This window comes from Polypterus senegalus, chromosome 1 (genome assembly GCF_016835505.1).
Source record: "Polypterus senegalus isolate Bchr_013 chromosome 1, ASM1683550v1, whole genome shotgun sequence".
Classification (NCBI taxonomy): Eukaryota; Metazoa; Chordata; class Cladistia; order Polypteriformes; family Polypteridae; genus Polypterus; species Polypterus senegalus.
Window position 1 is genome coordinate 226,239,926 of NC_053154.1, and position 24,756 is coordinate 226,264,681.

Here is a 24,756-nt window from a genome sequence, read left to right on the forward strand (position 1 = left end):
GCAATGTTTATTTTGGAGAGCAGTGGCTTTCTCCTTGCAACCCTGCCATGCACACCATTGTTGTTCAGTGTTCTCCTGATGGTGGACTCATGAACATGAACATTAGCCAATGTGAGAGAGGCCTTCAGTTGCTTAGAAACTACCCTGGGGTCCTTTGTGACCTCGTCGACTATTACACACCTTGCTCTTGGAGTGATCTTTGTTGGTCGACCACCCCTGGGGAGGGTAACAATGGTCTTGAATTTCCTTCATTTGTACACAATCTGTCTGACTGTGGATTGGTGGAGTCCAGACTCTTTAGAGATAGTTTTGTAACCTTTTTCAGCATGGTAAGCGTCAACAACTCTTTTTCTGAGGTCCTCAGAAATCTCTTTTGTTCGTGCCATGATACACTTCCACAAATGTGTTGTGAAGAGCAGACTTTGATAGATCCCTGTTCTTTAAATAACACAGGGTGCCCACTCACACCTGATTGTCATCCCATTGATTGAAAACACCTGACTCTAATTTCACCTTCAAACTAACTGCTAATCCTAGAGGTTCACATACTTTTGCCACTCACAAATATGTAATATTCGATCATTTTCCTCAATAAATAAATGAACAAGTGTAATATTTTTGTCTCATTTGTTTAACTGATTTCTCTTTATCTACTTTTAGGATTTGAGTGAAAAATCTGATGATGTTTTAGGTTATATTTATGCAGAAATATAGAAAATTCTAAAGGGTTCACAAACTTTCAAGCACAACTGTATGTTTAATTATACTGTACTTTATTTTTTTTTAATTCTTACTAGGGGGCTCTGCTCCCTACTCGCTTTGCTCACCAACCTCTGTACAGGCCCTATGCGCTAGCCATTTCCCAGATCTGCCACTTGCGATGAATCGTGCTGTGCTTTTGGATAAACACGAATATCAACTCTTTTTTTGATATCGCCGTCTTTCGAAACTATTATCGCTGACAATTCATCACATGTTGGTTTATTATATATGCAAGCGTGATCTTTCGGATTCATATAGAAATCAAAGAAAACTTCTTTGTCCATGTTTTTCAGATAAATTTCATGTAAAATGAGATACTTTTGGACATACGGATTTGTATCGATTATTGGCTGTAGAATTACTAATACGTCTGATTGTTCAACTCTTTCAATTCTATGTTAGATCACTTCTCTGTGATCATAAATACTTGTGGTTTCTTTAAAATTAAACTTGTAGTAGCTTTCATTGTTGCGGGACCACAGATTGTAATAGTGTATGGTCCTGAATCATGTAAATCTACATTTTGAGCATTGTATGATGCAAACGCGAACAGATTATTGTAGATTCGGATATTTTGCTTGTAGTGTTTGTGGATTTCACTTTCACCAAATAACAAATCTTTTATTTCACGCGGATACGCCTCTTAATTGGAAAGAAACACTACTTTTCCCTGATGGCAACATGAATTGGATGATCTAGAAGTCTCTTACTTAAACTTTAAAGCCGACCAATATCTGCATACTTCTATGATATCACCTATGTCCATATATTCATCTCTTTTTGCTGTTTCGTTATTTCACCGAATAATAATTTCCATTTGTTACCACTAATGCGATCTTTAATGTGAGTTTTTTGGGACTTTTGAATTTTAGTACTTTCATAATCTCTAAACTGCTCTGCATATGTATCGAGCCAATGTTTTTGAACCTCTTTACAACAATCTACATTGTCTTCTACTCTTCTTTCTTCTTCTACTGTTTTTCTTTATTTCCACCTCCGCTTGGACCTGTTAGGTTTTCAGTTCATCTCTTGGCACAAAGTCTTGTCTCGTGGCACATGAAATTATCTCTGTGAAAATGTCTCGTAACCTGTTAGGTTTTCAATTTATCTCTTGGTACAAAGTCTCGTCTCGCGGCTCATGAAATTATCTCTCTGAAAATGTCTTGTGTTGTCTCTTTGAAAAAGTCTCGTCTCGTGCCACGATTTTTTTTTTATAATAGAGAGACATATTTATGTATGTTTTTTACATTTATCTTATACTACTTTTATTTATTTACTGTATTTATTTATACATCATCACAACTGTGTGGTGCAAGAAATTAATGACGCTTTGCAGTGTATGCGTCACTAAAGATCTAATCTTATCTAATCTAATATACAGTCATGTGAAAACATTAGGACACCCTTTGAAAGCATGTGGTTTTTTGTAACATTTTTAATAAATGGTTATTTCATCTCCGTTTCAATAATACAGAGAGATTAAAGTAATCCAACTAAACAAAGAAAACTGAAGAAAAGTCTTTTCAAGATCTTCTGTAAATGTCATTCTACAAAAATGCCTATTCTAACTGAGGAAAAAGATAGGACACCCTTGCCCCTAATAGCGAGTGTTACCTCCTTTGGCTGAAATAACTGCAGTGAGACGGTTCTTGTAGCCATCTACCAGTCTTCGACATCGGTCTGAGGAAATTTTACCCCACTCCTCAATGCAGAACTCTTTCAGCTGTGAGATGTTTGAGGGTTTCTTGCACGTACAGCCCTTTTCAAGTCACCCCACAGCATCTCAATGGGATTCAAATCTGGACTTTGACTTGGCCATTCCAGGACTCTCCATTTCTTCTTTTTCAGCCAATCTTTGGTTGATTTACTAGTATGTTTTGGGTCATTGTCATGTTGCATGGTCCAGTTCCGCTTCAGCTTTAATTTTCTAACTGATGGTCTCACATGTTCTTCAAGCACCTTCTGATACACAGTAGAATTCATCGTGGATTCTATGATGGTGAGCTGACCAGGTCCTGCTGCAGCAAAGCAGCCCCAAACCATGACACTTCCACCTCCATGCTTCACAGTTGGTATGAGGTTCTTTTCTTGGAATGCTGTGTTTGGTTTACGCCAAACATGTCCTCTGCTGTTGTGTCCAAATAATTCAATTTTGGACTCATCTGTCCAAAGAACATTATTCCAGAAGTCCTGGTCTTTGTCAACTTTATCTCTGGCAAATGTCAGTCTGGCCTCGATGTTTCTCTTGGAAAGCAAAGGTTTCCTCCTTGCACACCTCCCATGCAAGTTAAACTTGTACAGTCTCTTTCTGATTGTAGAGGCATGTACTTCTACATCAACAGTAGCCAGAGCCTGCTGTAGTTCTCGAGATGACACTTTAGGGTTTTGGAGACCTCTTTTAGCATCTTGCGGTCTGCTCTTGGGGTGAACTTGCTGGGGCGACCAGTCCTGGGCATGTTGGCAGTTGTTTTGAAAGCCCTCCACTTGTAGACTATCTTCCGGACAGTGGAATGGCTGATTTCAAAATCTTTTGAGATCTTTTTAAATCCCTTCCCAGACTCATAGGCTGCTACAATCTTTTTTCTGAAGTCCTCTGACAGCTCTTTTGTTCTCACCATGGTGCTCACTCTCACTTCAACAGTCAGGAGCACACCAAACTAAATGTCTGAGGTTTAAATAGGGCAAGCCTCATTCAACATGCAGAGTAACGATCTACTAATTATGTGCACCTGGTGTGATATACCTGTATGAGATCTGAGCCAATTTAAGAGGGAATACATGTGAGGGTGTCCTATCTTTTTCCTCAGTTAGAATAGGCATTTTGTAGAATGACATTTACAGAAGATCTTGAAAAGACTTTTCTTCAGTTTTCTTTGTTTAGTTGGATTACTTTAATCTCTCTGTATTGTTGAAACGGAGATGAAATAACCATTTATTAAAAATGTTACAAAAAACCACATGCTTTCAAAGGGTGTCCTAATGTTTTCACATGACTGTACCTTTTCTGGCAATAAATGGGCTTTTTCACACAGCTTTCCTTCATTACCAATAGTGACTGCCCTTTTTAAACTGGATTCCTGTTCAGGTTCTGTTTTTTAAAACCCTTTTGATAGTACCACTAACTGTTCGTTGCAGATTAACAAAGGTTTTTTTCAAAATATTAAAGACAGATTCTTAAACTAGAAGTGTATAAAGGTCACACTAGAACTCTTCATTTTTTTACCGTATTTGCGTGTTTTGTTATGTTATTTATTAATGCTTTTCTATGATTTGCATATGACACTTTTTGAAATTCTTTAACACTAATTTTTAAATTGTCATGATATTCCATAATGCAGTGCAAATTTTGACAATACATTTTGATTTAGTTTTAGTCTTAATGTTCTGACTAAATTGCATTTTTAGTTTTAGTCATATTTTATTCACTTAAGTATTGTTAGTTTCAGTCTAGTTTTAGTCAACAAAAGGTAAATTAATATTAGTCAAAAAAAATGGTTTTAGTGGACTAAAAGTAAACGCAAATGACATCAAACAGTCAAAATCAGATGGATATCTTATTTCATATATGAAAATTCACAGCATATACTGTTCCTCTAAACCTCTAAATAAACTAAACCACATGTAGTGATTATTGGACATAAAATAAAAAGTAGCTTTAGAAATATTTACTCTAAAAGATCATGGTTAAATACTGTCATCATAATTTTCTAGCCCTCAACATGCCTTAATTATGCTGCTATAAGATTTTACCCCAAAAAAATGTATTTGACATTAGTGCGTTTACTACGTTCTTCAAATTTTAGTGGTTATGCTCATAAACATTAGTTTGCCCCCAAAAACCAAACAAATAACACACATTTAGTGTTTGCATATTCTGTAGTGAAGCAGTGCTGTTTTGCCATACAATACATGTACATATCGTATTAATTGGGAGATACGATTCAAGCACTGAAATTCTACTTACATTTTATGTTAGTATTAACAAAAGAAGAAGCTGATTTCATCAGTAATGGTGACAAGCCACTTCATTTGAAACTTGCCTCAATTTTTAATTGCTACGACTGTTCTCATCAAAGTACTGCATTAAAATTTTTATTAAGAAGAAAATTAAACCTTTTTAAACTGAGGTAAAATATGCCAATAATTATTTGTTAAGGATCTCTTTGTATACCACATTGTCAGTTCGGCTCTCTGGTTGTAATATGACGAAGCTGTGCGCTGAGCTTACTCTTGAGCATGCAACTTACAGTTGGCCATGTGAACAGTAATCTTATCTCAAATCTGACAGCTTGGATTGCTGCTGTCATAATCGGTTTGAGTTTTATGGTTTGTTTCAGTTACGACAGTATTTGCACTGCAGGACTTGTTGTGTTGAAGTGACATTCGGCATCTGTCAAGCGTTGTAAGCACACAACCGGTTTCATCGATAAAATCATATCCAGCTTTTGAGAGTTTAAACATTCATAAACATCAGTGTCCAATACTGAAATCGTCACCTGTGAATCTAAAATGTTTAAGAGGCATTGTCGATAGTTGTAAAATGTTTGTCTATTTCGGTACACTTGAAAGCGACAACCGAACAATTCAGCGGCAGCCATCAACTCACATGCAGAACCATAGGTGAAGGGCTTAAGCATTTCACTCTTCCAGTGCTCCTGTGTAGTATAATTATCTCCTGTACCGTCATCAGTCCACACCTTGAACCTGTCCCAGTCATTCAATACATAAGACACAATGTTCCTCCGGATATCAAGAGTGAGCCTGATATGGCCGTGCAATATGTAACAAAGAGAATGGAAAAGGTAGGTGCCATCTCTGGGCATGGAAACCACTCGGTAAGTGACAGTTCTTTGATCAATAGTGATCACCTCGATAGACATGGTAATGGGGGTTGGAATGATAAAGGAAATGGGTACCTGAGAAATGTAAAGTAAGTCTAAAATACCTATACAATAGCTATAATTGTAATAAACAAACAATAAAACAGTGGAGAAGCCGTGGATTAAACAAAAAGGCTGTAGTTATCAGTAGGGAGACGTGAATCTTGTGGCGAAGCAAGGAAGGGAATGTAGAGACCGGAGCGTCGGACGGTCTTATATAGGCAGGCAGCCAACAACGTGGGAGGCGTTGGGATGGGGGACCCAATGCCACCTCACAAGGTGACCGAGCTGCAGGCTATGGACGTATATATGTACGTAAGTAGGATTCAGTTAGCGTTGGGAACCCGTGTAACCCATAAGTAACAAAGACTGTTGAAAATTTCAATATGGCGGCTGACAGTGGCATCATAACCACCGAAATAAGAATGTACATTGGTTTCAGTTATTGCAGGGAACCCGCCTACCAAATTTCGAGAAGATGGGGCCATAAATAAGAAAGTTCAACATGGTGGATGTTATTGACCGTTATGACCATTACATGTAGAATTTCGAAATGAAACCTGCTTAACTTTTGTAAGTAAGCTGTAAGGAATGAGCCTGCCAAATTTCAGCCTTCTACCTACATGGGAAGTTTGAGAATTAGTGACGTTGGAAAGTTCAATATGGCGGCTGACAGTGGCGTCATACCACCGAAATAAGTATGTACATTGGTTTCGGTTAGCTCAGGGAAGCCACCTACCAAATTTCGTGAAGATGGGGCCGTAAATAAGAAAGTTCATACATGTGTACATGTATACATACACACATATACTATGGGGTGCCAAACATCGGAGTATACACTCACCCAAAGGATTATTAGGAACACCATACTAATACGGTGTTTGACCCCCTTTCGCCTTCAGAACTGCCTTAATTCTACGTGGCATTGATTCAACAAGGTACTGAAAGCATTCTTTAGACATGTTGGCCCATATTGATAGGGTAGCATCTTGCAGTTGATGGAGATTTGTGAGATGCACATCCAGGGCACGAAACTCCCGTTCCACCATATCCCAAACTTGCCCTATTGGGTTGAGATCTGGTGACTGTGGGGGCCATTTTAGTACAGTGAACTCATTGTCATGTTCAAGAAACCAATTTGAAATGATTCAAGCTTTGTGACATGGTGCATTATCCTGCTGGAAGTAGCCATCAGAGGATGGGTACATGGTGGTCATGAAGGGATGGACATGGTCAGAAACAATGCTCAGGTAGCCTGTGGCATTTAAATGATGCCCAATTGGCACTAAGGGGCCTAAAGTGTGCCAAGAAAACATCCCCCACACCATTACACCACCGCCACCAGCCTGCACAGTGGTAACAAGGCATGACGGATCCATGTTCTCATTCTGTTTACACCAAATTCTGACTCTACCATTTGAATGTCTCAACAGAAATCGAGACTCATCAGACCAGGCAACATTTTTCCAGTCTTCAACTGTCCAATTTTTGTGAGCTTGTGCAAATTGTAGCCTCTTTTTCCTATTTGTAGTGGAGATGAGTGGTACCCGGTGGGGTCTTCTGCTATTGTAGCTCATCCGCCTCAAGGTTGTGTGTGTTGTGGCTTCACAAATGCTTTGCTGCATACCTCAGTTGTAACGAGTGGTTATTTCAGTCAAAGTTGCTCTTCTATCAGCTTGAATCATTCGGTCCTTTCTCCTCTGACCTCTAGCATCAACAAGGCATTTTCGCCCACAGGACTTCCGCATACTGGATGGTTTTCCCTTTTCACACCATTCTTTGTGAACCGTAGAAATGGTTGTGCGTGAAAATCCCAGTAACTGAGCAGATTGTGAAATACTCAGACCGGCCCATCTGGCACCAACAACAATGCCACGCTCAAAATTGCTTAAATCACCTTTCTTTCCCATTCTGACATTCAGTTTGGAGTTCAGGAGATTGTCTTGACCAGGACCACACCCCTAAATGCATTGAAGCAACTGCCATGTGATTGGTTGATTAGATAATTGCATTAATGAGAAATTGAACAGGTGTTCCTAATAATCCTTTAGGTGAGTGTATACACTCATTCCTGAATATATAAAGTCAAAGTCAAAATATATTGATTGAAACGACTCTGAACTGAACTAAGTTAACAAAAACGTATTCAGAAAAATAAATAAAAAAAACACTGTTCGGTTAATGTTTTGAAAATGATGCATGTGCCCTGCCCATGATTGGTTCCTGCCTTGCACCCAGTGTTGGCTGGGATTGGCTCCAGCAGACCCCCGTGACCCTGTGTTCGGATTCAGCGGGTTAGAAAATGGATGGATGGATGGATATTGAGAAACAAGTTTTGACTTTATTTATTCCGACAGTGACTTTATATAATCAAGTTTTGACTTTATATATTTGGGAATGACTTTATATATACAAGTTTTGGCTTTATATAGTTAAATTTAGTCATCATTGCATAACTTTTTCTTTACCATAGAAATTTAAAGACTAAATTCAACTTCCTACCAAAGATATTTCTGGCGACTAAATAGAAGCTACTTATATCCAAATTCGAGCTATTGAGCTGTAAGCCTGCCTGCCTGAATAAGTCACCCTCGCCGCTCTTACTTTTTTACCGTTCATTTAATCATGGCTAGTGGCGGAAAAATTATAAAATGGAAGGAGGATTACACTGAGTATGGCTTTACCAAAACAATTATTGATGGCGAATCGATTATTTATAAAGCTTCAATTGATGATCTGTTTTTCTGTGTTAACCTCATATTTTTTCATACTTCTTCTCAAAACAAGGGGGTGCAAGGTGAATCGGGAAGCGCTGATCAATGTAATCGGTGTACCAGGAAATCATGCATTGCCAGAAGTTCCCCTTTGCTTGTAATGCAAAGTGTGATTAAATGCGTGATTTTTTAAGGCGTTATGGAACACATGCATCAAAGCTTCTCAGCTGTGCTTGTGCTAAGAAAAGGAAACATTTTAAAAATAACGTAACACAATCGTCAATGTAAACTTTTGTAAGTAGTGCCTGGAGGATTCAGTGTGGAGAAACTCTAGAGACAGCGTGTCTATTAACTTGTGAATTTTTTCTGTGAGTATTTGGTGGCAGCGTCACAAAGTTGGTTTCTCAAGACGGCGTTAGCTGCAGAGCTCAGCTCACAGCGAAATGAGGTGAATGGGAGGGGAGATGATGACGTGACTCCCCACCCGCCTTAACTGTCAATCCCCACAAACACAGTCTCGGAATTTGCATAAGCACAGCCCTTCACCTACAATTTTAACTTAGTTACAAAGTGATCAAAACTCTCGTTTATATCCTGCGTCCTCTCATTAAACTTGTATCCCGCATTATCTGTGGGCATGACAAACACCAGCGGCAGCGTGTCTATGAACTTAATTTAAACTTTAGGTTTACACTGTGCTTTGTTTCCGAAGTAGGAGCACTCATGAATATGGTTGTATATGTCACTCGCTTGGTTCTTATTGTTTCGCTGCCTTCTCAATTATATAATGCATGTTTTCTTGAGCGCTTTTTGGAGCTCTTCCTGGTTTTCTACGTACTGCGTTGACAGTCAGTTCACGTGATTACGTGGGAGGCGTGATGATGTCACATGAAACTCCGCCCCCCACGGCTTTCGAGCTCAACTCCATTACAGTATATGGAGAAAAATAGCTTCCAGTTATGACCATTACGCGTAGAATTTCGAAATGAAACCTGCCCAACTTTTGTAAGGAAGCTGTAAGGAATGAGCCTGCCAAATTTCAGCCTTCTACCTACACGGGAAGTTGGAGAATTAGTGAGTGAGTGAGTGAGTGCTTTGCCTTTTATTAGTATAGATAGTGTAAGACACTGTATTAAAAGCGATTACCAACACCCAAATCCTGTCATTTCATCTACTGTAATAAATGTGTGACGCTACAAGCTAAAACAGTTAGAACTCACTGATGCTCAGCGCATGTGATTGTGCTCTTAAAGCTGCACGAATCTATTTCTTAAGTAACTCGTAAAGGAATATAACAGGCAATAACAAAATCCTGTGTGTGTGTGTCTGTGTGTTGGCTTTTTTTTAATTAATAAGCACATTTTTCCCAGTTGAACGCTGAACATCTCAAACACATAGCACTGCCAGACATGACTTCTGTTGTTTTTCTTTATGACGTGTTGATGCGGTGCTGTATTATCGTCACTGTCAGCCTTTTGCATTTGCAGTCTTTACTCACATTTTTCTCACATATTATTGTGCCATCCAAAGTTATTTGTATATTTGCGGTCACGCAAGAGTGCAGTACTGACCTTACTATTGATGTAACCTCCCTACTAGCAGCACACCTAAAATCAACGCACTTGACGCATTAATATTAGGAGGGTGAACGAGAGCTAGTGGTAAGAGTATTAGCATTGGGCAAGTCCTCACTTAGGGTTCGTTTATACTTAACGCTCAGAACGTGTTCACGCACGCATCATGGCTGCCACGCTTTCCCAGACACGTCCTCTGAGCACATCCTCAGATATTAATGCAATGCGTCCACAAGTTGCAGTACCAGCAAAATGTCGGGGGCGCATTGTGATAAAAATCGGAACGTGATGTCAGAGTCTCTGTTTACTATCTACATGTGACAGAAAGCCTCTATGAGGATCCTAGTAGGATCGTTGTTTGCGCTTCAGTGTTTGATGAGTGGTTCGATGTGGTGAAGCAAAATGCAGATGCATTCGTGGTGCCTTTATGTTCAACTGTCGCATATTCCTGATTGTAATGACACGGTACATTTAAAAAGTCTTGCATACCATCTTTTGTGTCGTCTTTTTTTTCTCGGGCTTCCTCCTGACCTGACAACAGTGGCAAACAGCAATAGATCACCACACCAAACACATTAAATGTGTGATATTCCAACTCTCTTAGTTTTATACTTGATATCACTTTCTTGATGAAATGCATTAAAGTCTGTATGTTACATTTTACAGATAAATCATTAATTTTGTTTAAATAATGAATACTGTTAATAATTACACACTGCGGTCTCGCAGGGAGTCACGTCGCTGGTATTCTCTGCCTGGCGTTTGCATGTTTTCCTGCTGGGTTTCCACAGCGTGCTCCAGTTTCCTTCCAAAGATATGGAGATTTGGTGACACTAAAATGACGCTAGTGTATGTGAGTGCTTGTTTTCACCTTGCGATGAGCTGATGCCCCATCTAGGGATTGTTTCTGCCTCGTGCCCAGTTCTTACTGGAATGGACACATGCCTGGATTAATGGATTTACACATTAAACTTCCTTTTCAGAGATATTGCGGTAAGGTGATTTCGGAATTTAATGGGTGTTCCAGACAATTCACAACACAGTGAAGCCAAACCTGTTCTCACCATAATAATATCTTGCAATGCCGCCTGGTGGATTCTTCCAGCTTTACGTAAAGTACGCGCACAAGTATAAACCGTAAAACGCATGTGTCAACTCACGTGAAGTATAAACCTGCCATTAGACAATGTTACATACATTGGCATGAATCTCAGGATGGTGCGCCTCTTGAACCCCTACCCCCCCTTTAGGTTTGTGGTGTTTTTTTCCTGTGAGCATCTTTCTACATGGCCTACACTGGGCTTTATTTACGTCAGCATTGTAATTATAGTTGGTCCAGATATTTAACAGTTTTTTTCACCCGAGAATCACGTTGGCCGACATAGTAGAGCAGAGTGGATCAGGATTTTGGCTGACGTGATGATTTCCTGATGGTGCCCAAACTAATGTTAGCCGATTACAAGAATGCATACAAGTTTTAAAATTGCACCACTGCATTCAAGCTCATTGTTTGTTGGTGGACCACGTCATATTTAACAGAGATGAGCAAAGAGCTTCACATAGCTCATTGACCAGTTGTCTGTAACATTTTTGTTTTGTTTAGTATTTGTCAATAATGGTTTTAAAAGCATTTGTCTTAGTTTTCGTCATTAACGCATTTTTATTTAGTTTTTGTTCCATTTTCATCACAGAAAAAGTGTTGTTGACGAGTATTTTTCAGTTTGGTTTTTATCAACATAATTAACCCTGCTATATGCTTTGCAGATTTTTTATTTTTATACAGAGCAGTTACAATTTCGTGCACCCATCAAAGAAGGCAGTAGTGTGCAGTGGTGCAAAATAAGCAAGAAACCTTTAACCGCAGATTTCTTGTCATGTGCTGTTTTATTCATAATAATAAATTCTAATGCTTATAAAATATAGTCCTTTGTAGATTCATTTAATGAAAGCAATACAGTTTGAGTTTTGTCATTTTGAATTATGTACAGTGTCGTTATATGCTTCTAATATTTTAAAAATAAATGTAATCTTTTAAAAATAGTACAATATTAATGACTGTATTTCGTGAGCTGAATTCTATAATCATTTGTTTGTTTTCTTACAGGATTAAGTCTTCAGGTCTAAAACTTAGATTTTGCACCAATGAAACACAGGCAACAAGGGAAAAGTTTGTGTCTAAACTGCAGCATTTAGGATTTGACATATCTATAAATGAAGTTTTTGCTCCTGCACCTGCTGTTTGCCAGATCCTGAATGATCGTGGTTTAAGACCTTGTCTTCTGGTTCATGATGGTAATGTCTTCTACTTTTCTTCACAGTAATGCTGAATTTACATGGTTGAAGTACAAGAAAGAATAGTTTATATTTTTATTTTGATTTCTATTTCAGTCCAACGATGAACAGATGATCTGCATCAAAAAATTTTAAGGGCTGTTGGTTTAGGATTAAAATGTATGGTTTATAGAATTGGTAAATACTGACAGTTTGAGAAGAGTCCTGTAAAGCTTCAGCTGAAACATATTCAATTATTTTTTTTAGCTTTTTAAAATATTTAATGAAGTTTATTTTTTTCCTTTTTATGCTTAACTGTACTAGAGGGAACGATATGTCAATTTGTTTACTATCTTTCAATTTGAGAGAATGGTTAATTTATATTTACAATATCTGTGTAAGGACAGCTGTCTTTTGTAAAGGGAATATTATGTTTCAGTCAAAAATGTTACTGAGTATTGATCCATGTCTTGCAAATTAAAGTATCCATGTCATTTTAACAAGGACAGAAAGCACAAAGCAATACATCCATCCATTTTAAAAGGAGACTGTGAACTTTACTCAATTGCTTATTTTTCTCCACAGCATTTTTCATGGCTAGGGGCATGGATTCACTTTGGAAAGTCATCACCAAGCGCTGCTGTTGACATCCTTGAGTGTTGATACCCAGATATGAATTGCTGTCTCTGTTCTGAAGACAACTAGGCAATAATAACTGAAAAAGTCACATGATCCCTTATATTTTTTCACTGTGTGGAAACTTATTTCACTGTTTCGCAAAATTATTTCCTGCTGCCCCTGGACTGATAATGTACACGTGTGCTTCAGTGAGAGAGAATATTGTTTTATTGGGGGAGTAGACTAATGAATGGTATTAATCACTTTAAGTGGACTGAGGAGGACCTAAAAAGGACTTTCTGGTTTCTTCAGTGGCTGTTTCCACCCAGTTCCCACCTGTGTTATCCTTTTGGCCCACTCATGCATGCCTTCCGGCTCTGCCTCACTCCACTAAACCAGGTTCAGAGGCAATGCAAGTGCCACTCTTTCCCCCAGCTGCAAGCCGGCAGCTATGCATCAGGGCTGTTGGACTCTAGCAGCAGTGAGTGCTGTGTCTGTGCCCCCTCCCACAGCTGCCGCTGCTTCTCACAGAGCATCTTTTATGCCAGCTTCTCCAGGTAGAACAGAGCTGTCATTCCTACCTCAAAGTGCCATGGTCTGCATGAATTTTTAAACGTTCTCCCCATGTATTTAAAGATTGCCTGGTATCCATGAATGTCAGTGAGTTTACTCACTCAAATACTTTGTCATAAGTTCCTTTATTAACATATCTTCCGCAAAAGTATCATGCAGTGAAAAAGTTTATATTTGGTTTGTGTCACTTCAGTCTGCTGTTTGTGCAGGTGGCATGGCTTTTTCAAAAATCTAAGGGTTTTGTTAAAAATACAATGCGGTGTACTCAGTTCACTTCAGATGTATTGTTATTTGCACAAAGTACAGTGAAACTCATATGTGCTCTTTTCGCTACACTGCCACTTGGCATGAATATGTGTCTGTAAGCTATGTAAAATAGTAACACAGAATGTAATAGGTGAAAAGTAAGCTCTTTTTAGGAAAAAAATAATCAAATGAAGTGAGAAAGCATCTGTCTGTTATAAGCCAAGATGGAACTTAACTGCTGAAAAACTGAATTGCAGAAGCAAAAGTAGGTTTATAAGCAGAATATAGCTTGGTGTACAGAGCTTGTTGGAGCTGTTATAACTCCAGCCACAACATGACAAACTATATGAACAGACAAGTGAAAAGGAAGTATATTCTTGCCTTAAAAATAATCATTCCAGGAATCCATGATAAAATGTTAAAAATGTGTTTCATTATCACACGTATGCCTAAAAAATATGCCTATAAAGATGAATGGCATATTTCCTTAAATCAAAACCTTTGGTACTTCAAAGTAGATGTATTTAGTAAGTCTTAAGGGTTTTTCATTCTCCTATGGACCTGTATACCCTTTGGCCCCATTAAGCAGCAAGAACAGACAAGGAGTTTTTAAAATTAAAAAAATCTTTACTTTTAAACACAATTTTATGTGGTAAATTAAAATACAGTACACAATGAATCTGAAGAAATAACTTCTACTAGAAAAATACCGAACTTATCTTTTAATTGCTTATTTTAGTCTTAAACAGCTGCATTCGCTGTTTTTAATTGCTCCTTTTTGTCAGTAAGATGAAAATTACAAAGGAACTCGCAGTTCTCCATATAAGTTATTTTAACATGCCTTTGTGTATTCATCTTGAAATATCTGGTTTAATACATTATTTGAAAATAAACTGAAGAGAAAACGGTGAAGAACTGAGAATTACTAATCTGTTTCAGGCTTCAGATCATTTGGATGATACCCTTGGGAAGGAAAAAATCTACAATATAAGAATGAACTAACGTGACAGAATGAAAACACTAACAAGCCATAACATTAAATAAGATCTGTTATTGGTAAGAATTGATTTGTAATTCAGCAGTCAGGTTGGAAGAAGAACCTGCCACCACTGTGACTCTCCAGGACTGACTTTCCAGACCCCTGTACCTAGACTTACTTGTGTTCACGCCCCACATTTATATGGAGATATTTTAGAATTACCTGTTAACCTAAACTGCATGGTTTAGGGGATGTGGGAGGAACACTGGCATACCCCGGAGAAACACACACAGAAATTAAGAGAACATGCATTCTGGACACTGACAGCCACCAAATATGCTATTCAAACTAAGAACATTTGATCGGTAAAGCAGCAGTGCTAACCACTGTTCCACTCTATTGTTCACCTTGTAACTTACAGTATTACATTTAACAGATGCTTTTAAATGTAACTTTTTTCATTTTATGTTTAATATAGAGTTTGAATTTTACAGTACTAGTTAGTATCATAAAGTTTTGATCACAGTTCATAATTAGTAACTGACCTATTTTGACTGATTAATAAGTTTTAATATTATTCTAATGCTTTAAATTCAATTTCATGTGTTAATCTTATTTCAAGCCTGTTAATTTCCAAGCCTTTAAATTAAGTAAAACTGTAGGTTGTATTCTTAATCCGAGATCACCTTATGGATAATTGATATCCAGCACAGGGATGAATTGCATTGACTACCTGGCTTCCTGCACTTATTTCTATTCCCAGTCCTTTGGACATGTGACCAAAAGCAGTTGTCACTTTTGTGGTCTTGTTTGACCTTATTGGACAGACCTTCTCCTAAAAACTTTTGTGTCTCAGTGGAAATTCCTCAAAGGGGCATGTGTTGTATCTGTAGGTTATTGTGCCCCTCCTTTTTGTGGGTTCTTTCAGCTGTATTCAGAACCTCACGTGAGAAAATGGAGAACACTCTAACCAGCATCATGAACTCCTTTTCCTGTTCGTTTGGATATATCTCTTTTTCTTGCACATATGTCACAAAGATGCAGAGTGACCCTTGACACCAAGCAGAATTTCCTTTATTGTTAAATGAAAACGCATTACAAATAGTGGCGTAGGGGGGACATCTGACCCGGGCGCTTCAGGGGCGTAAATCGATGCTTGAAATTTTAGAATGAAATGTTTTCCATTCTTAAATGCACTAAAAAGTAAATAAAAAACATTTGCATACTCAGTCCATCACTCCATCAGTATGAGGATATCTTTTTCCTATGTTTTTTGTCTCTTTCTGATTTCGAAGCACGTATTAGTTCTATATACCCAAAAGACAATAATTTATCCCCTCCATTACTCTAACATGCTTGACTCCCACCCAGAAACATTTTTGATGTTATTAAACAGGTTGCATGACTGACACGAGGCATTAGTGTATCATTGTCTAAGTTGTTGCAAACGCCATATCTGTGTGCCAAGTGATTTGTGTTTATGTGTTTGATAGAAAATTGATTGGGCTGTGGTGAAGTATTCTAGTAGATGGCTGCAAAAGTCTAGACGTTTCCCCATTATATTTTCGTACGAATAAATTGTAAGTAATGCAGTTTTTATAAATATATAATTATTTTGGTTTATAATTTGCTATATACTTTTTTTAAAATCATTTTTAAATGTGGAAAACTAATTTTTCCTTACAAAAACTAAAGACGAATTTAGCTTTTAAATAACACGAGGAGGGCGTTATCATTTTCGGAGACTTATATGAAATTTTTTTCTTAAAATACTATTATTTTAAATACATTTTAAAAAATTTTCTTTTCCTTCCCCATTGCATTTTGGGCAAACAGGAGGGGGCGCAAAATCTTCAGTTGTCCCCGGGCGCTGAAAATCCTATCTACGCTTCTGTTTACAAAATGTCATTAGTAACAAAAAAGTTATGCCTTTTTATTTAGTAATAGGAAATATAATATGCTTAGGAGTCAAGTCATAAGCGCAGCCTTTTAACTGTTAAGAACACCCACTCTTAATGATTCTAAAGGTCTGTGTATGCTGAATAGCATGTCTTGGTGGTTTACCATGTATCTTAATCCTTTATTTACAGCAACTTGCAGCATACAAAGAAAATCTGCAATCAGTACCCAGTTCATGAGTCTAGGTGAATTAGTAATCACAATGTTTTGTGCATTGTTATTGTCATGAATACAATTCAACATTTTATGCTTGTGTCTCTCTGATTCTACAAACCTATATGGCATCATTTAGGTTTTTTTTTTGCATTAAATTAAAAATGCTTTCTAAGGCATTTACTGTAACAGTAAAGAAGAAAGTATGTATTTTTATCTATAAGGGTTGATTTATCAGCAATATTACTTTCAACCTGCCTATTTCTTTTTCTGATTTTCTGATTCTGTTTCCCGGGTCCACCCTGCGTGGAGTTTGCATGTTCACCCTGTGTCTGTGTGGGTTTCCTTCAGGTACTCGGTTTCCTCCCACAGTCCAAAGACATGCAGGTTAGGTGCATTGGCGATTCTAAATTGTCCCTAGTGTGTGCTTGGTGTGTGGGTGATTGTGTGTGTGTGCGCCCTGCGGTGGGTTGGCGCCCTGCCCGGGGTTTGTTTCCTGCTTTGCACCCTGTGTTGGCTGGGATTGGCTCCATCCTAATCCTGTAGTTAAGATATAGCGGGGTGGATAATGAATGGATGGATGTTTTAATGGGTTGCTTTCATAAGGCGATGGTTGTTGAAGTGATGTAAAATGTTTGAATCTGTGAATTCATTTCTAAGATGAGCTGCAATTTGGTCAACTCCTTTGGTGCTCTTTTTGATCATTTCAGATGTTATTCCAGAATTTGATGGGATTGAAAGGTACAGCCCAAACTGTGTGGTTCTTGGAGATGCTGCTGATAATTTCTCCTACAGGAATCTTAATGAAGCATTTAATGTGTTGATCAGCCTTGAGAACCCAGTGCTTTTTGCATTAGGAAGAGGGTAATATTACTTTTATTTTTTTGTGTTATTGTTATGACAACTGCAGTATCTGTGCCTGATTTATAAGGGAGAATCTGTATGAATTTTCTACAGGTTTTGCTTAAATACCTCCATGTATTTGCAGCAACAAATTTTGTATTTTTTTTTTTAACTGATCATTGCATTTAACAGAACCATTACCTTAATCGCAGTGCAAAGCTAGCTGGTACAAGACCAGCAAAGGGAAGCACTTTGACATCATGGCAGGTTGAATGCTTTATTGTCTAACTTTGTCCTACAGTGTTCAAGACCAAAGCTTCAGAATCACTGAAGCAGAGTGCACAGAGGCTTGTGGAAATGGATTGATTTACATTCAGCATCTGTTTTGGTCAGGGATAGAGAATTGGCTGCATAATTTCTTCTGTCATGGCAGTATCTGAAAATGAAGCCATGCACGCCGGCCCGTGGAAGGTTAACGTCTGTTCTTGCAAAGGTCAGCATGGGAAGGCAAAGATATACACCACTAAATAATCAAAAATGGCAGAGAATGATAAAGCATAAAATAAGAATTAAGCAACCCTTTCTGCACTCTCCCTACCAAAAAGCAACCCCTGTGTCTATGAAAATATTTTTGCAGTATTGATTTCAAAATAAAAAGAAACCCAATCTAAGTCTTCTTGAAGTCTAATAAAATTTCTGTGTATCTGTATTTGTGATTATTCTGTTTAAAATCCCTGTAAAATATTTGTAAATTGTTTTTTTGTGTTTCACTGTCTTTTTAAATTTAAATGGCCATTTTTAAACATACTTAACATTATCATGAAGACTATATAATCTCCCAATCGGATCCCAAAATGACTTTTCACAAATAATTTGTTGGTAGCAAATTGATACTATTTAAAGGGGAGATGATTGCACATCTGTTACTCAATATCATTTGCATACATTTGAAGTGGGCAGGGATTCCTGTTCATTGTTATTTAATCACCAGGGAGACTTTGAGATGTAGTACCAATAGCATAGTATCATAGAGTAAGCCTATAGCAACAAGGTTTCTAACTGAAAAAGATGTGAGCAAGTAGATGTAAGGAGGAGCATGCTATGTATGAGCGCTATGTTAGCATACTTGGGGCTCCTGTCTCTTGAGAAAAAAGAGTAGCTTCCATTTGAGATACTTTAACAGCTTCTTCCATTGGATAATAGTGACTGTGATAAGCTGTTACTCTTATAGACAATAAACCTATATCCACACTTTGTGAAACCATCGTACATGATGATTTAATGTAGACTTCAGTGATAGAAAGACATGGCTGAGTTTCAGAAATTTTAAATGTAGTATATATAGCATTGTGTGTCTCTTCTATATTCAAAAGAAAACATACTTAATTTTCTTTGGCTCTCTTGAAGTTCTTTAACTTCTTAGTAAACTGAATACATTTCTCTCTGTCTGTTTTCTAAATGTTTTCAGATGTTTTCTACTGAGGCAGTGAAACTTTTTTTATTCCCAAAAGCACATGTTCAAAAAGTAATATATCGTACTATAGGGAAAAGATTTAGATCCATTTAATTTAGTTTTTTTCATCTATCACTCATTGCTAATATTTTATTTATGTTTCAGACGTTACTACAAAGAAACTGATGGCTTAAAACTTGATGTCGGTGTTTATATGAAAGCACTCGAGGTAATTATTTACATTTCCTTCAAAAATGTTTTTACAATTCATCAAAGATGCAGTCTTCTGTGTTTAATACAAATTTGGAATACTGAATAAAGTTAATTTTGAAATTTTTAAATAGTAGGAATTCAAAACATATGCAGTAAACAGCCTTAATTTGTATTCTATCTATTGTTTTTCACCTCTGTTAGGATTACTGCAGGTCTTTATCTTTGATGCACAGTTTCCAGTATGATGATTATAAGTTGATCATTAATGTAATTGGTGTTCCTTCTCTGTCTTCTTAAACCCTTCCATTCATTCATGTAGGTTTTTGGAAATAAAGACTTAAAAGGATTTGGAATAAAGAAAGCTGACAGCGGGCTAGTCTCCAAAACTAATACATTTAAATTAATTGTTTAACCAGATTATCAGCCATCTACACTTTTATTGCAGAGTGAAACTTTTACTGGACATTTTATTTTAGTCATGTTACCCGGTAATTCGTTAATTTTTGTAATCTGTAGTTTCTGTGTTTGGTCTCTTTCAAAACTACAGACAGTTTCCTCATCCATTATTAAATCATTCTTGTTAAAAGATGTGTTAAATAGAGTAAAAATAAAACAAGTAAAATTAAAAAAGTCGCAGTGGTAATTTTAGACATGGACTTGATATCACACTCTGGGGAAAATTAATTAACATATTTTTATGTGTCTACTCTAACCTTGTTCTGAACCTGGTTATTCCCACTGAGTTTTGCATGAAGGTAGGAACTGAACCAACAATGAGTGACTGGGTGTGTACGCTTACATGCCTTCAGTCAGAAATACTGGGACAGTTTATAGATAATGGTTAGGCTAACCTAAATATCTTTGAGATTGAGGGATAAAGCTCAGTACCAGGAGAAAAGCCCCACATGGACATGTGACGAATGAACAAACTAGACACAATCAGGATTAGGGCTTCATTTGATTCTCCTGAACTTCTATGGTCTAGAGCAGACATACAAGTGCCTCATTGTCCTATGTACAGTACTACTATTACTACTGCATGTGACCATAAAGTTAAAGTTGAGCCTTAACATGGTGCTGTGAAGCATCAGCTTTAACTAGCATTGTGATATCTTCCATTTATACTAAGGTTATCTATATACTGTATTGGAACCTCAGTTGTCAAAGAGAATTTGTTCTGATTTGTTTGAAAACTGAAACCATTTTCCCATAAGAACTAATGTGAAATGGATTATTCTATTCCCAAACAACTAATGATTGCTATTTAAACCTTTAAAACAGTACTTCATGCATAAAACCATATACAAAAGCAATGAAAATGCACACAAAATCTTATACAAAACAAATAAGCACACTTCATAAATAAAATATAGATGAAAATTTAACTTCACTTTACCTGTACGGAGGATAGTTGATGGCATAAGAGGAAGTTGGTAAGGGGAGAGATGTTATTGTTTGGAAGGGTAGATACCTTCCATAAAAACATCAGGTAACTGTCCTTCTAGGTTTTTTTCTCTTTTTCTTTTCTGTCTCTTGGCACTACTCGACTCTGCTTGTCTCACTAACAACTGTCCAATGAGATTTGTTTATGCTTTTATTTTAAAATGTTTTTGAAGTGAGACATGGCATTGGCATTGAAAAGGTTTATAATGTGGTTTGCTAAAGCTTTGTCAGGGTGATATCTTTCCACAAAACTCACCTCATATCACACACATTTTTTTGATCAAAGAACTAGCAACATCCTCCCTTCCTTCTTCAGTCTCTGAAGACATTTCCTTTACCACCATCTTTTGCTGCTCCTATCTGAAAGTGTTCCAGTTCTTCCATAGTGAGCTCATTCCTGTGGTCCTCCACTAACCCCTCCATATTAGCATTATCAAGTTCCAAACCCATGCTTTTGCCCAGAGACACAATATCATTCACAATCGCAACAGATTCAGCCTCAAAGCCCTTAATGTCTCTGTCTGCTACGCAGTGTGGCCACAATTTCCTCTGTGCCACGTTTATGGTCTTACAAGTCACTTGCCCCTATGCTTTGTCAATGATACTTAAGCAATTTAGAATGTTGAAGTGAATTCTCAGAGTGTTAATTCTGTGTCAGAGGTCACTTCAAAACATCTTTAAAATAGTGTTGTGTTGTAGAGATTTGTACAGTTCAAAATGACCTGCCGGTCCATGGGCTGGCTTAGAGGTGTCATGTTAGGTGGCAAGAACCTCACTGTGATAAAATCAAACTCCACCACCCACTCATCCTCCAGGCCTGGAAGGTGAGCAGGAGCATTGTACATCACAAAGATTTTTTTTTTCTTGAAGTAATTTCCTCAAACTGGGGGCAAAGTCATCATAGATCTACTCAATAAAAAATTGCCTGTTTACCCAAACCTTACTATTACCCATCCACATAGCAGACAATTTACTTTTCATCACGTTATTTTTTCTTAAACACCCTCGGATTCTCAGAGTGGTACAAAAGGAATGGCCTTACCCTGGAGTCTCTACTTGCATTTCCACATAGCAAAAGAGTCATACTGTCCTTCATTGGCTTGTGTCCTGGCAATGGTTTTTCCTCCTGAGTGATGTAGGTTTACCTTGGCAATTTTTTCCAAAATAGGCTGGTTTCATCACAGTTGAAGAAAACCCATAGCCTTTACATAATTACTGATAGCTTGCACATATTTCTCAGTAGCTTCTTGGTTCAAACTCACAGCACCCCCATGCCTAATCCACACGATGTATGCCGCTTCTCCTCTTAAATATCTCGAACCACCCTTAACTAGCGTTGAACACATCAGCACCAGGGTTTTTGTTTAACAGGTCATCATATAGTCATCTTGCTTTTTCACAAATTGTAACGTCCGAAACACTATATCAGCAGCTGTTCCTCGTTTATCAAAATCAGCAACAATTTTTCCACTTCTTCAATTGTCTTTGATCTGTGTTTAGTAAGAACTTTCATTCCTTTTGAAACATCATTTCCCTCGGTCACCTCTTTATTTTTGAGTATAGTACAGATAGTTGATTTCACCATACCGAACTGCATAGCAGGATCCGAAACACGAATGTCATTTCATGTTTGGATATAATTTCTTTTTTTAACCTCTGTCATGGTTCTAACAACTTTACTTTTCACTGTGCTGCTATCACTATCCTTCTTTGAACTTGTGGTGATTTATTTAATAATAATTTATATAAAAAAACAATGAAACACAAAGAAAATTAAGAAGAGTCTCCGCACATCCGACCAGGAGTCTTCAATGAGCGGGTACTGAGGTATAACTGACGATCTCCCACTGTACATCTTAGCCCACAGAGCACGTGGTCGCCAGTTTGCCTGTTTGTGAACCGAGATTCTGTTTGAAAACCGGTGCATTTTTTGTTTGGTTAATATGCTTGGGAATCAATTTGATCGAGATGAGAGTTATTTGACAACCAAGGTTTCACTGTATACTTAAAGACTAAGAGGTGCAATTTCAACACTGATTTTGCCTACTTTTACTCATAGCTTAAAGATGTGTTTAGTTTTACACACTATCAGGAGCTCTGGTCTGCTCATGTCCCTCATCAACCCCATTGGATGGACTTTGTCTATCAAATCCTTCAACATTTTGAGCAGCTTTTTGGCTTTAGCATGCACCTCACGTTTTATATTCATTGTAACCACTCTAAAGAAAAGTGCATTAGCCCTACTTTGAAAAATGATATCAAAAACATCAATTTCTAAAAATCACAACACACAAAAATGATATAAGTAACTTTCTGTCATATTTTATCATTTATTTTAAAAGGACTCTTAAATTTTTATAATTGATATTCCGCCATTCACATTACACATTGCATGTGTTTTAACAAGAAAGCAGATGTGAGTTTGTTGATATTAAAGGAGCCACAGCTTTACAAATTTCTGGGATGCCCAAGGGAATGCACCCCACCCCTTTAACATTTATAAATTAATGCTATAATGACTTCAAAGCTTTATTACAGAAAAGATCACTTTATGCTTTTATCATTTGGTTACTGAGTACAGGGCTGAAAACATTCTGTTTTCTAAAAAATAAAACAATCAAGGAATTGTCTAATCATTGGTGTCGCTTTCCTGGACCAGACAACAGGTCACAAATTCTAACACTACTTCTCTTCCTGAAAATCAATTATTGTCTCATCTTACAGAATTTTGAGTAGAGAGCAAATTTCTATTGACCACACCCTACACATCCCTACCTTTTATTAGAAGAGGATGATAGCACAGAAATTGACTTAATGTGTAACTCACTGAGAAATACAGAGTATAAAGCCCTGATCTTTGCCAGTATATATCTTGAAAATTTAACATTTTTGAGCAAAGAACAAAAGGTAGGCTTTTTATAAAAAGCTAAGCTATTTATAGGGGCTGCAGTTCAATTAAAAAATCATATTGACTGTGTACTAATTGTAATTAATCCATTTTCCTTCAAGCATATTCATATTTGTCTATAAAGCAGAAATAACTCCTTAATCAATTTCTAATACAAAGCAATTTTAAATAGCACTTTCCTATGCTATGCATATTAAATTATTGTACTTGGTTCATTAAATAGTATTTACTAATCAGTTAACAGCTTAAAGCAAGTTTATAACATTGATTAATTAGCAGCGCTATTGTATGTAATTTCAGTTTGTCTTTTCCTGTAGCATCTAAAGATTTTGAATTTTTCATTTAGTGTTATATTTAAATACAGTTTAAAATCCAAAAGGATAAAAAATTGTCTTTTTAAAAGTATAACAATGCTAGCAATCTGGATCCCTCTTAATCTAATTCAGGATCACAGGCGCAGGAATCTATTCTGCATAAGTTCAAGGCAGCCCTGGACAGCGCACCATTCTATAACATCCACACTCACTCTCATTCTGAGCAAACCTAACACACACATCTTAACGGATATGGGAACAATATTAAGTTTAAAATTGGTTAATGACTAAATATAAGTTAACATTTTAGAGGTAATGTCAATGATCCACAGAATATGTCATGTTAGTAATTATCCTACCAGGAACTTAAGATTGCCTGTTCCTGTATCAAAATTAAAGCTAAATTTGTAATGTACTTACAGTATGATTGTTTTCATATACATAGTATTCCTGTATACTAAACAATAATGCAGGAAAGCCTGGTGGCAAAGTGGTAAATTTTGGCTCCTCCAGGGACCTGTGCCCATTTCCATGGGTGATCTTGATTTGTGTGGCATTTATACACTTGCTTAATGTCATCACTGGTTATCATTGGCTGCTACACATTTCAACTAAAACTTAGAGCGGTGCATTTTGCTGTAATTGATGATTCTGAAGTGAACCAATATGACTGAGTGTCACCTTGAGTATGAAAAATTCTGTAATGAAAAATCTGGGTTCAGAAAATGGTTTAACAAAAACAACAAGCCATCAAGCAGAAAAATGAGTAGTTTACCTCATAAGTTCAGTATATTTATTTACATGCAAAGATTTTCTTCCTAATTGATTGAGTTCATATTTTCTGTTCCCATAG

The 24,756-nt window shown here is 37.1% G+C and overlaps 1 protein-coding gene across 1 annotated transcript in view; it reads left to right on the forward strand.

Moving 5' to 3' along the window:
• The window catches only part of LOC120539489 (phospholysine phosphohistidine inorganic pyrophosphate phosphatase), a 291,572-nt gene that overhangs the window by 78,111 nt on the left and 188,705 nt on the right, over positions 1–24,756 (forward strand). The window contains exons 2-4 of the mRNA XM_039769598.1: positions 12,035–12,222; positions 17,440–17,593; positions 19,191–19,254. Coding sequence (XP_039625532.1) covers positions 12,035–12,222; positions 17,440–17,593; positions 19,191–19,254 — 406 coding nt within the window. The remainder of the gene's footprint in view (positions 1–12,034; positions 12,223–17,439; positions 17,594–19,190; positions 19,255–24,756) is intronic.